The following is a 14443-nucleotide window of genomic DNA, read 5'->3' as shown; positions in this document are numbered from 1 at the left end:
ACCAGCCACCTTCCACTGTTTTTGTAAATTATGGAGAAAAGTCCACTTCTCTCTGAATTGTTGAGGCTTTTATTAAAATTGTAATTCTCAGGCCTCAGACCCAGCCATTCGGAATCTCTAACTATAGCTTGAAAATGAGCTTTCTTTTTTTTTTTCTCATGATGACCATTCTTTTTCTACTGTCTTAAGTGTAATTTAACCTCATGAGTCCGAATGGCTCTTCTTAAGGAATGGCTGTTTCGATACAGACAGAATATAAAAAGTCACATATATTATTAGCCAACTGACGAGGGAAAAAAATAGTACGGTTCTGAGATTTGAAAAACGCGTTCTGAACTAATCCAAGAGGAGAGAGACTTGAATATTGGGAATCGCTCTGGTTAGAGAAAGGACGGGATAACTTGACACACGTCTCTCGTCTCCGTCCGTGGAGGCGCTTCTGGGCTCCGGTGATGAATGTGTTCATTTCATGTGACTTGCTGTGGGTACAGAGCCCAGTGCCCTATCAGCGCTGCAGCCCGTGGCCAACCGCGGCTGTGTGTGCGCACTAATGACGGGCGAAGGGGCCCGGGGGAGGGGCTGCCCGGCGCATCGCCCCCGGCTCTTCCTAAGAGACGCAAACCCTTTCTCTGCAGCTGGGCTGGAAGGCTCAACGCTTCCCCTGCAGAGCAAAGAAGCCATCCGTCTAAATCATCCGTCCTCCCCCAGCCCTCCCTTCTTCCTCCTCTCCATTGTGCGGAGCCCTCACCGTATAGTCCAGCTTCCTGCGTGCAGACCTCCACCTACTCGCTAGGGAGCCGACTTCACCCCGAGTTGCAATGGAGCTGTACGGAAAGGTAAGTGGGGGAGAAGGGAGTCGCTCAAGCGTGCTCATCGAGAAATATCGCTCCGAGGGACGTGTGTGTGTGTGTGTGAGTGTGTGTGTGTGTGTGAGAGAGAGAGACAGAGACAGAGAGAGGGTGTATGTAGTGTGTATGTGTGTGCGTGAGTGCGCGCGCCTCGCTTGCTTGCACATCTTCTCAATGCATTTATGCAGGTTCGCTTCGCATGTGTGCCACTCCTCGTCACTGTCCCGCGTGTCTGATTGAAAAAAACTGTTAGAGCTACTCCCTGGAAATGTGGAAACTTTCCGGATTCCGGATGGGGAGATGGAAAGGCGCCCAGTCCCCGAACGCTTCGTGGGTATTGAAAATTAGCAAAGTAACGTAATCCCCAGCCAAGCACTCACGGTCTGACTTCCCAAGGCGATAGTCAGCAAAGGAAAATAACTGAGATACACTAGGGTCACTTTGCGTCCGTGTAGGGCGAGGAAATGGGCTGGGAAGACTGGGAGCGCCAAGAGACCGGGAGCGACCGGATAGCCTGGGAAGGGAGGCGCCGCGGGCGGGTGCTCCTGGAGGAACGAGCTCTTCTTAGGGCTAGCTGGCTTACCGGGTAATGTAGTTCAGGGATCCCCTGTTTGCAACGGAGCTCTACAGAGAATGGAACTACAACTCCCAGAAGGCCATGCGACTCCCGGCCAATGCGCTTGTGCAATGCCAGGAGAGGACAGCTCCGGGTGCTGATGTTGGAGCGGGTTAGCGAACCCCGAGAGCGCCGTGTGTGGAGCGTGGACCGCGCGGGCTGTGCACGCTTGACCAGCCTCCAGGAGCAGCTCTGTCCTAGTCAGAGAGGAAGGACGTTTGCCTACCATGAGACACGAAGCGCCCATGCAGGTGGGTCGGTGAGGGAAGCATTGCCTCCGGGGGAATTGAGCGAGCGAGAGAGAGGTTTTCCTTCTGGTTCCCGGCACGGAGCGAGCACGACCCGGGGGGGAAGGTCTGGACCTCCCCGCGCCGAGCGGCCGCTCCCTGGTTGGGTCCTGGAGAGACGTGGGGTCCTCGACCTTCCCTGCGGCTGTGGACGAGGACTAGGGGCTGTCTGTGATCTTTCCCGCCTCCGTTCGGGACCGAGGGTGTTGGTGTCACAGGAAAAGCAAACAAAGTCGGGGGAGCGTGCCCGCCTCTCAGGTGGCCATGGGCCGTCCCTCCTGGCCGCCCGGGGTCGTGACTGCGGGGTGCCCCGGCGGGTGCGAGGCAGAGGCGTGGGGTTCCGGCCGGAGAGCTCTCTCCACAGGAGTCGGTCGGGACACGGAGCGTGCTGCTCGGCTCAGGACACATTGAAAGAAAGGGAAGCTTTTAGGGTCTTCAGTTAGGGTCCCTGGATGCGGGGCGGGGGGCGAACACGCATGCCAGCCCTTCCCCTGTGTCTGTACAACCGGCTTGTACTCGATCGGAGATGCCCTGCCCTTCACTGTCCCGCGTGGGGTGCCCATTTCTTTTACGCGCGGATCCCCCGTTTTTGTTTTTTTCTTTTAAATTTCATCTTGGGTTTGCTTCCTTAAAAAATGCACAGGCGCCTCCGCTCCAGCACCTCACGCAAGTTTTGTTTTTAATAAAGGCGAATGGTGTTTCTTGTGTCCGAGTACGATCCATTAACGCTACACCTCGGTCTGTGTTCACTAAGCCGGTAGAGTGAGCCCATCACATAACAAAAAGGCGTTTTATGAATGGGGTTGAGAGCAGACTAGATAGATCACACCATTTGGAATGCGTTGCCTCTTTCAGAACCCATCTTGCTGCCAAACCCAACGACATAAATATTTAATAGTAATCTAGGCTCAAACGTTTTCTATAGTTTCTTCGTGAGCCAAGAGTTTTAAACACCTGCTTCAATTTACTTTTATTTTATGAGTTATGTAGATTAAGGTGTCCTGACTGGACTGTTAAAAGAAAAAAAATAGCTGCAGGATGTAATTGTTTGTGGAAGGATTATATAATAGAAAGCCCTCAAATTACCTTAAGAGTTATTGAAAATTTGATTTCTTTCAGGGGACCATGGCTCATTGTGTGTCTTCTAATACCTTTATCTGTGACTTTGTAGATGTGATATGAAAAGAACTTGGGCTTACAATAAAGGTACAGCTGTTGCATTCAAGACATATTGGCTTATGATAGTTTTTCATTACTGGGGTAATGCCAAGATCCAACTAGCTAAGTTAATCACATTTGATATAAGTAACATTGGCTGTAGACTTAAAAAAATAAGTTAATACACGTCACTATGTGTATGTATATCCAGCTCTCATGTTGTATATACTAAATTTATACAGTAATAAAATTTTCCAAAATGATAAAAAATAGAAGGAATAAAGTCGATTATTAGATTCGAAAGTGGGTACAATGTAGGCATAGCAATGTTTGTCAAAATAAATAGCTAAAAATTAACTACATTGTATTTTGATTTTTTTGTAAATTGGCTTAGAAGGTTCAGGGGGTCATTAAATGTTAGCACAACTATGTGAAATTAATGCTTAAGGAAATACTCGCAATGATATATGTAGCCACTAACTGTTAGTAGGTGCCATAATGCCCTAATTTAGTTAGAAACTTGATGAAGAATAAATATAAAAATTAGGTACAATAGAATTAATTTGCTTACGGGTAGAGTAGATTTCTTATTTATGGTGTTTTGTATTTAGTAAATGAATTTTTGAAATTGAAAATTTTAAATTTCTAAACACTATCATGGGGAACATATACATTTTAAGAAATTGAATATTTTTATATATTTAATTAAAGCACATACATTGATTCATTTTAAGAAATGGTTGTTATAGTGACCTCTCTCCATTGTTATCAGAGCTTATATATATATATATATATATAGACTATAATCATTATGTAATTTTTTAAAACAGCAAATAATGTCCCAGTACCTCTACTTCTAGTCATTACATTCCAGGTGACTTTGAAGATATAAAAATGCAAAAAAAAAAAGTTCACATTCCTTTTTTCCAACTTAAACTGAATTACATCATTTAAAATATATGACCAAAATACTTGGTATTTAAGCTTATAAAAGAGTTACAAGCAAAGCATTATTTTATAATCCCATTATCAGGGGATTATTTTTTTACATTCAGAAATACTTAGTTCATTTGCTGATGAAAAAGTACTTTTTAATTTCTTGGCTGATTTTCTAGTTTACTTATATTTTTGAAATCAAAGAATTCTTTGAAAGAAATTATATATTATCCTTTTAAAAGCCTATATAAATAGCTGAGTATTCTGTTTAAGATAGTTGCCTTTGATATATGAATATCCCAGACAGAATACTTTTTTTTGAATTGACAGAAAATGAAGGATAATAGTTGTTTTTTAATAGTGGCTACTAAAATAATACATAATGATAATCTTGTATATCTGTGTTTTCTTCATAATGAAATAACCAGGAATAGCATTTGGTAATTGTCCCAAGTGATAAGCTTAGAATTTTAATGCAAGAGATGGTCATTTGCATCTTCTCATTCAGTGTGTGCACAAACCATGAGAACCAAATAACAGGGAAAATAGCAATGCTCCTGACTTGAGTGCCACACTTTGGCTGCAACAAAGTTTGATTCAGGAACTAGATTGAACCATCCTGTTTGTCTTCACCATGCATTCTGGTGTGAAATGGTCTCATTATGTTTGTGCATGTGTATAAATTTGTATTCACATCACATTGTTGTATATCTGTATAAAATAGTCATACATGAGTGTATGTAATTACATGTAAATAAATAGGAAAATATATTTCAAAGTCTAATAGGTCATCATTACCCTATTGTGCTGGTCCTGGCCATCTTTCTCAGATCTCAGCCTCCTGAGTAGCTATGATTACAGATATAAGCCACCAGCACCTGGTCTACCATTACTCAAATACAAACAAGATATCTTAGTGGAGCTTATCAAAATTATGTAACTTTTTCAATATTAAAGAGTAAAAATTCTACTACCCTTACTGTCTAAATCTTCCTCATTGAAAGGAAAATATATTCTCATTATCTTCTCTTTATGAAATGAGCTTGCTTAAATTAAATCATATATTTGAGGACTAATATTTTGAAAAAAAAGTTTCCTTTTATTTCCTGGATTTGTAATTTCTTGTATCCTCTGACCAAATGCTTACACTTCAATTTTGTTGTCACAAGTTTTCAGAGTCACCCCACAAATTCAAAGCTTCTGGCTATTTATGAAACCTCAAAGAAAAGCATATACTCAAACAATGGAGCAGAGTGCCAAAAAAAAAGATTACCTAAAAACGAGGAAGGGATGTAGACATAGGACCCAGGTAAACTTGGGGTGAAACCATTAGTGATTAAATAACCCATGCTGTACCCCAATAAAATGTCAAACATTAATGTCTAAATGTGTGATTTGGCAATGAAAAGGATATAGCATTCTTGCATTTCTTTATTGTGAATTTCCAACTATATCTATTCGCAATCATCAGCTCTCTAACCTTGTTTGAAATGAACCTTTACCCCTCATCCTTCACAGACGCAGGAGAGTTTCCTAGCTAACAATGGAAAAGCGAGAAATCCTCCTCTAGTTTTTTGGTCTGTTTCTTCAAGTATTTTCTGTAAAGGACAATGCTATTGGGTGGTACAACTTTTGAAAGGGGGGCCTACAGAGAGGTCTGGTAGTCATGTGAGGGATACCCTTGGCGAAATGGGACTCTACTTTCTCTTCCTCTTCAATTCCTCTCTGTGAGGTTTGTGATTCTATCCTACTCCACATTTCCCCCATGACTTTCTGCCTTCTTACAAGCTCCAAAGTATTATTCTTAATATAGATGGATATTGAATTTCTGAGTGCTTTTTCTGTACTTATAATTATTGTTGTATAGTTTATTAACTTTATTATGTTGGATTACATTGATTTTTTAGTTAATATGGTATCCCTTAGATAAACTCTAGTTGGTTGTGGTACTCTGGCTTTTCTATATATTAGTGAATCAATTAGATTATATATATATATATATTTAATTTTATTTGTGAACATACTGTACAGAGGGGTTACAATTACATGGGCAAGATAATGCATACATTTCTTACCAAGCATTGCAGCCTCCTCCTTTGTTTACCCTTCACCTCCCTTCCCAGCCTCCCCCCTCTAGATTATATTTTGTTAAATATTTTTATATTTCTGTCATGATAAATAGTAGACTATGATTTTACTTTTAATGCCTTTATGAGTTTATAATACTGAATTACATTGGACTTATAAAATCAGCTGAGAATTTCTCATTTCTCTCATTTTTGGCACGACTTTTCTGTGTTTATGTGTATAAGTCTAATATATTTTATTTCTTAAAGTATTTTAATAATGCTCATCAATGAAGTTATTGAAGTGCGAACTTTTTTTGGTAGAATTTTTATAACATGCAATTTATTTGATACATTAATGTCTATATTCAGTCATTCTATTTTTCTCTAATACATAGTGTTATAAAGCATAGTGTTTATGGTCTAACTCTTGATGTGTGACTAAATGATACTCTGTAACAAAAGGGTTACAATAGATATCATTAGTGTTATGGGTTTTAAAGTTGGGAAATTAGCCTGAACAACCAAAGGGGCTCAGTTTAATCATATGAGTTCTTAAAAAGCAGAAAAATTTCTAGGGTTGAAGTCAGAGAAAGGTATCCGAGGAGTTCCAAGACAGGTAATTATAGACTTTTACCAGGACTTCAGTTGTGCAGCCATAAACAACTGAGTTGTACTTAGAACCTCAATGGTCTTAGATATAGAATCTGGATAAGAATCCATCCTAACCAGTACATTCATTGGGACTATAGGGACAAATACGGACTAAGCAGAGTGACCAGAGAATCAAGTTATACTATGTCCAGAATTCTGGTTCAGTGATTATAAATGAATATAGTTTTTATATGTTTATTATATCAGCAGTAGGAAACAAAATATGCATACATCAATTCTATCGCAGTTGATTTGGGTAGGTTATTTGTTTCACCTATAGTTTTACCAATTGCTGAGCAAGAGTTTCAAATCTCCAAGCATATGGAGCAATTTCCCTTTTTCTTTTTTCTTTTTGGTTCTTGTAGGTTTTGTTTTCATGCATTTTCAAGCTTTTCAGAAAGCTTAATGTGAAATGTACTTCTTTGTCTCTGGTAACACTTCTTGTTTTAACATTCATTTATTTTACTACTAACACAAATACTTTTTATTTATTAATAGTGTTTTTATTATATATACAATGTTTTTACATTTTCACTTTTACCTTTTTTGGGTATTGTAGCCAATGGGTAGCTAGACCTTGCATTTTTATCCAGGTGGAAAACCTCTGCCTTTTAATTAGAATTTTGGCCTATTTTACTTTATTTTTTAATAAGCAGTGCAGTTTGAGTTTTATTGTTGTGCTACTTATTTTATATTTAACTCATTTGTTGTTTCTCCCTGTTATTTGTTTTACTGCCAGAATTTACTTAATTAAATATTTTAAGTATTTTAATATCTCTGTTGATTATTTGTTTCCATTTTTAGTGTTTAAACAAAGAATTATGATATTCATTTTCAGTTTGTTAATTAGTCTACCTGAACTTTGTATTATTTACCTACATACATACAAACACACTCACAAACACACACATAAATATATGACTTTGCTATTGTATAATTTCATGTAGCTCATCTTTATGAAATTGTCATGGATATTATATGTGCATTTATTATAAATCTCTGAAAATTTTATAATTAACTTTAAAGAGTCATATGTATTTTCATTAAGTAGAGAAAAACTATATGAAATTAAACTTTTTTACAGTCCTTCTGATGCTCTTTCTGTTATTCTGATTTTCTTTCAGCCAGATTTGCTTCCTTTACCTTTTCCCATGGCATAGATATCCTAGCTACACTTTACCTCAGACTTTGCTTATCTGCTAATTATTGTAATTATTATTTTTTGGTCATAGGGCTTGAACTCAGGGCCTGTGTGCTGTCCCTGAGCTTTTGGGCTCACAGCTAGTGATCTATCACTTAGATTCACAGTTCCACTTCCAGTTTTCTTGTGGTTAATTGGAGATAAGAGTCTCACAGACTTTCCTTCCCCAGGCTGGCATCAAACCATGATCCTCAGGTCTCCGCCTTCTGAGTAGCTAGAATTATAGGCATGAGCCACGGGTGCCCAGCTAATGATTTTAATTTTGACTTCAATTTTGAATCAGAGTTTTACTACAGGTAATTTTTTGGTTCACCTTTTTTAAAACTAGTACTGTACATATACTATTTCATTGATGAACTCTATAATAATGTGAAGTTAGAGTGTTTTCATATTATTGAACCAAAATATGTACTACCATTTTTCTCTTTTGAAGATTTTCATTCTAGGTTTTAATTTGAACAGTTTGTCTATAATGTGCCTAGATGTTGCTTTCTTTACATATAGTTAGCTTGGAGGTTTGAATGAACTTCTTAGACATGTACGTCTATGATTTTCACCGCATTTGAAAAAGGAATATTTTTTTCATTTTATCTTCAAATATTCATTTTCTTTTGGCTTCAGATACTTGACTTACATATGTATTAGAGTTCTGACATTGTTCCAGAAGTTACAGAGGTTCTATTGATTTATCTCTTATTCTTTGTCAAACTGTGTGATTTCCACTGGTTTGTCTTCCAGTTCAGTGGATGTGTCTTTTGTTATTTGCAATATTTTGTTAAGCCCATCCAGGTATTATTCAGCTCAATTATTGTATTTCTTCTTTTAGGTCTTTATTCACTTCTTTTATGCTAGCAACATGATATGTTATCAAGTAAAGGTTGTAAATGTTAGCTCTTCAGATGAAAGAGCTGATTATTAAAGTAGTTTAATGTGACTCAATTATTGTATTGTGCAGAAGCAAAAAATAATTAGTTAATTGAGCTCCTTTTAGAGAAAGAGTGATATAGAAATGTAAGCAACAGTTTTAGCACTTTCATTAGACCATATAGATCCTGTGGGGAGATATTTATGCTTACATTTTAATTATTATTTAACTATTATTATATAACATTGTACTTTTTTAAGTGTTTAAATAAAATAAAAATGCTAAAAATTGCTTAAAGCACTTTAAAAATTTGAACAAGGGCTATGCAAAATTATTGAAAATTGCTTTTAAGAATTTTTTGGTGGTACTGGGACTTGAACTCAAGCCCTTGTGCTGTTGTTCTTACTCTACAAGTAGAAACATGCCTCTAGTCAGATAATTACTGTCTTTAGCCTATTTGTAGCTTCTTTCATATCTTCACCTCTGTAGAAACAAAATGCCTTATGAATCAAGCAATAAAGTCATAGTAGTGAGTATTCTGGGTTTTTCATCTTCTAGTGAATGATAAGGCCAGTAATTCCTTGAATTGGAGCTATTTGGCTTGAGTATAGTATTGGCAACTTGAAAGTGTCACATTCTATAGTTACTTGGCCTCCTAGTTGAACAAAAAAATCTGGAACCATTTACTTCCCACACTTGGCTTTTTATGCTTGAAACAAAATCATAATATAACTTTAAGAGGTGAGGCCATGAACATCTCATTATCAGTCTACAGCTCTACAGCTGGTCAAAGGAAGTATTACTTGTTAGTCACCCAGTGTCTCTGAGCTATGTCTGGCCTTATCAAGCTTGTAGCCCAACCTTGATGAATAGTTTCTATTCAAATGGGGATAGCCTGAGGAACCCAAAAGAGACTGATGAAAGGTTGTGTTAAGGATCAATTGGTGAATCATGATTCTTAAGTGACTCTCATCTATGGTGTTAGAAGAAAAAGCAGCTTTTATTTTAAATGGTTGATTCAGTGAGCACCTGTCTGACAGAACTGATTAAAGGGGATAGCAGAAATACACACCTGTGGATGTGAACATTCGTTCATAAATATGGGCTTCTTTCTAGTAAATAATAGTAGCAGTAGTATTTGAATGTAAAGCAGGGTTGTTTATAACTAGAAAATTGACTTCATAAGTCATTCAAATTGGAAGAATCACACAATCTTAAAATACAAATATATGAATTAGAACACCGATTTTCTCACAAATGGTTTTGTTAGTGCCGAGTCCTGTCCTGAACAATGGGTGAAAGTGGAAAGATAGGAAGATCCAGAAAGAATATTTATTATAAATCTTTAGAAGTATTTTCCCTGAGGTTCATATTTTTTTCAAATTTAAAATATTAAAAAATTAATATTTTACTAGTGTTTAAAGATAATTGTTGGTTGAGAAACATCTTAGAATTAAAATTTAAGATTATTTTCCTCCTACTGGGGATTTCTAGAGTCTTTTTACATAATATTGTTAAGAAAGATCTTCATAGCACTAGATATCTGTTCTGTTACTTGCTCTTTTCTTTTCAGAAGGAATATTTGTATAAGAAGCAATTTTCACTTTGTTGTCTCATTTTGGATACTGGCCTTCAGCTATTGATATTTCCTAATGGAGTGAGGGGATATAATACATTTGTATAATTTTTTAAAAAGCTGATGAAGAAGCCAAATTGACCTTCTGCCAATTAAGAAGAGTGAAGAAATGCATGTGGCTTTAAAACAGGATCATTACTTTTTACAGTATCCTATTGTGCCTCACTAGGGCACCAGTTCTTAGAAGTTCTTAGAAGATGCTGTCTCTTACAGAACAGGGGTAACTGACAAAGCTCTTTCTTAGGAACAACTTATCCAGACAGGCTGGATAAGCCTTCCCTACCAGAGTCAATATGATAGTGAGATTGCTGTCACTGTATCACCAGGAAAGGATGCTGGGGATGATGTTAGCTAGTACAGACCCTGGTTACATTTGCCTGAATGTAAGATGACTCAGCCTTCTCAAATATACATCCTGAGGCTGTGACAATATATACCTGCCCTACTCTACATATGGATGTCTGTTAACCCAATGTACTCCAAACTTGCCTGATCAAAAGAACCATAAAAAGCTTTAAAAATGAGTTCTTCCAGAGAAACAAAGGATACATATTCTCCCTCAGATGTGGAAACTAGAACTAATATATAAGTATACAAGTAACACATGGAGCTGTATGCAATTGCATACAGACGTATTAACCAAAGTAGGGGAGAATTTAAATGGTGTAATTCCTATTCAACAAAATGAATACTGGGAAACTGGCACTTGAACAGTGTAGGAGAAACATAAAGGAATGGGGGTAGAGGAATAAAGGGATAAGGGAGAGGGAGAATGCAGTCATATTCAGTGCATATCCTTGAAACTAAGAACACTGAGGGAAGGGAATGAGTTAGTAGGGATGAGGGAGAATGACGAAAGGGGTGACATTGATAGAGATTCATTGTACTTACAACTAATTTGTTGAATGTTAACACCTTTGTACAATTACTTAAAGATAATAAAAATATGACTTAAAAATGAGAGCTCTCTGGCTCTGTCCTATGTATTTTAATTTTGCAGAATTCCGGGTGGATTTTTTTCCCCCATGTTAGGGAATTTTGGATCTGATCTACCCTGTGAGGGCTTAGTTTTATGTTCTGAATAAAAATATATCAGACTGTAGAAACAGGTGCTGAAAACATGATGTTTGGGATTTCACATTGCCAAAAAATGATGAGAAAGCTTAATGTGTATTTTACCCATATTCACAAGAAAATTTGGAAGAGTTTTTTCACTTTGCTGCTAAGTGAGAAGCCTTTTCACTTTTAAAAACTGACATCTGCATATAGAAAGTGTGAATGGCAAGAATTCAATCTTTTAAGGTTTTATACTTTTGTTTTATCACGGCTGCATCTGAGAATGATAATTGGCTGTTTGCAGAAATGTATGACTTGGATTTTCAACCAGTCTCCTATTAGTCCATTCCATCCATACCTAGCACGAACATCCATTCACCTAGCTTGTTAAGTTTTGTACCAAGGCTTCGTGGTGCTAATAAAACCGCTCAGCCCTGAGCAAGCGTGAGTAATTAGTCATTCAAGCCACACCCAATCAATACTTGGCTGGTCCAACCCCATAGTCATTCAGAGTTTTGTACTGCAAGCAACCTTATAGGTTTGTGTAACAAGGATTTAGGATTGCATTTTCTCTAGTACATTTACTTGTAGGTCCTAAACTGTTGTTGAATTTTCTTTTCTACCACAGTGTCTTGTCTACTCTTAGATTTTTTTCCTTATTAATCCAGACCTGAAATTGACCTTTCTCAATTTCTACAAAATTCAGCTCATGCTCATAGATTTCAGATATTTAGAAGCTTTTCCTGATGCTGTGTGGAAGGCAATGTCGAGAGAGATTACATCATTGACTATATTCTCTTCTTATAGGTTTTCTGGCTCTCAGAAAAATTCTGTCTGCCCACCGACCCTTCAGTGTCTCCTCTTTGACACTCAGAAGTATATTAAAAATGTTCTTTGTTCCTTGCCATAATATTTGAAATTAAGGAAAAATTTAAAGTTCAGTAATTAGGGAAGTTTACAGAGTCAGAGTGAAATGTTCAGAATTAAACCTTCTTGCCCTCTGAAGTGAGGAAAAGAACAGGAAGCTTACTCTGTTAAACTGGCCTTTCCAGTTCAGATAGTAACATTGGAATCTGGGTATGCTTGTGCTTACCTGTAATCCTAGCTGTTCTAGAAGTGAAGGTAGAATCACAGTCTGAGGCCAGCTGTGGCAAAAGCATAAGATCTATCTAATAAATAAACCCAAACTTAAAAGCAGGGTCTGGAGGTATGGTGCAAATGATAGAATTTTCCTAGTAAGTGTTCAAGTTTCAGTACTTGAATGAAATATGCATTAATGGGAGTGGGAAACAGAACAAATGCCTTGTATACCATTTCAGTGTTGTGAGAGAAATATTAAAGATGATGATGAAAGCGTTGATCAAGTATTTAACACATACAAACAATTTTATTTTGATAGTCTCACTCTTCCTAATACACAGTTGAGGAAGATGTAGCTTAGAACAGATAAACAAAACAATTAAAAAAAAAAAAACCTCACCTAGGGTTCATACATGTAGTCACGTAGCAAGTGTCAGAGATGGGATTCCTTCTCGGACAATCTAGTCACAGAACATGAGCTCTTTACCTGTACTCACATTTTGATGTGCATGCGCTTTTCAACAGGTGAATTTTCATGCACATAATTAGAGAAATGCTGGACAACCAGTACAATTATACCTCTTTCTTCTATCCTTGCTGTGGTTTTATAGGTCTAGTTTCCTAGTACCTGAGTGCCCACCAATGCCTGGGGACTGTACTAATGACTCTCTGCTTCAGCATCTATGAGAATCTGTAAAAGCTGCCCAAACCAGGGTCCTGAATCACTATCGTGGTTAGGATTGCATTGTTAGAGGCCTAAGGTATGGCTAGCCTCTGTGGTTCCCTTCCCAGCAGACCTTGCTTACAACCTTCTCTTTGGGGTCTGGCTATTCTTTTACCTCACTTCTCTCTGTTGTCTGGATGTCCTTTTACTGGAGCTCCAGCCCCAATACAGGCTTTCTCCCCCATTTGGGAACCTTCTGGAATCAGTCCAGTAGTAAGCAATAATATCACAAATCTCTGCTTCCAATAACAGAGTTTGATAATCTGTATTTTTCACACACACACACACACACACACACACACACACACACACACACATTTTGTGCTCAGGATTGAGCCAAGGGGGCTATTGTGTTCTTAGCATGTGTTCCACTACTCAAATACAGCCCCTGGTTCTGACAGTTTTTGATTTTTGACAGTGCTTAAGCAATACATATTCAATAGAAACTGTACTCTTTAAATTTTTATCTCTTCCTAGGTCAGCAATAGGTGATACAGTATGTGATCCTGGGCAGTTTCAGGGAGTTACAGCTCCCATTTGGCTCCTACATCATAAGTAAAAATCACTGAGAGTCTACTCACATACTGTGTTATGTTATGAAGATTTGATAGTTTATAAAATGTATTTTCATCTTATGATATTATCAACTTACTGTGGGTTTATCAGGATACAACCCCATTGTAAATTGTATTTGTACATGTACATAAATGAAATTGAGTTTTAGTCATGTCTCACTTTAGCAATTGAATGAATACCTTTTAGAAGCAAGAAATTATGCTCCTTTACATCTTCAAATATCCTCTGTGATTTAAGTTTCAAACAGGATATCTGGTGAATGACAGAATGAACTTGTTGAGCCTGCATGTCACTAACTCTTGAAGAATACATTTAGTCTAGGTAATGAGAGCTCAGTACTCATTGAGAAACACAAGGAATCAAGATGTCATATTGAGAAGCAAACATCATTTCTCAATTTTATTTCTAAGACTTTAAATTTCATCATTAAAATGGAAGTATGACTTTTGGTTCTGTATGCAAGGTGTTTGGAACTCATTGTACCTATCCTTACCCAAGAAACAAGTTGAACAAACTAAATCTCTTCTTAGACTCATCAGAAAATTGAAATCAAAGAGCTAACTACTGTCCCCAAGAGTTGGAGAGCTGACAGGAAGAAATGTAGGGTCACAACTTTTTTTTTGGGGGGTCCGGTCATGGGGACTGAACTCTGGGCCTGGGTGCTGTCCCTCAGCTCTTCAGCTCAAGGCTAGCACTCTACCATTTGAGCCACAGCACCACTTCCGGCTTTTTTCTTTTTG

At 37.6% G+C, this 14443-nt stretch overlaps 1 protein-coding gene across 2 annotated transcripts in view; it reads left to right on the top strand.

Moving 5' to 3' along the window:
* Nucleotides 1-641: 641 nt before the first annotated feature.
* The window catches only part of Rab3c (RAB3C, member RAS oncogene family), a 214352-nt gene continuing 200550 nt past the window's right edge, over nucleotides 642-14443 (top strand). The window contains exon 1 of one of the 2 annotated variants that reach the window (XM_013025247.1): nucleotides 642-836. In XM_013025247.1, coding sequence (XP_012880701.1) covers nucleotides 819-836 — 18 coding nt within the window. In that variant the 5' untranslated portion in view covers nucleotides 642-818. Of the gene's footprint in view, nucleotides 837-1525; nucleotides 1716-14443 lie in introns of those variants that run through there. The other variant, XM_013025246.1, reaches the window with a different exon arrangement.

Source organism: Dipodomys ordii, unplaced genomic scaffold, assembly GCF_000151885.1.
Source record: "Dipodomys ordii isolate 6190 unplaced genomic scaffold, Dord_2.0 Scaffold83, whole genome shotgun sequence".
NCBI lineage: Eukaryota > Metazoa > Chordata > Mammalia > Rodentia > Heteromyidae > Dipodomys > Dipodomys ordii.
The sequence above is the reverse complement of the archived record's forward strand: the minus strand, read 5'-3'. Positions and strand labels throughout refer to the sequence as shown.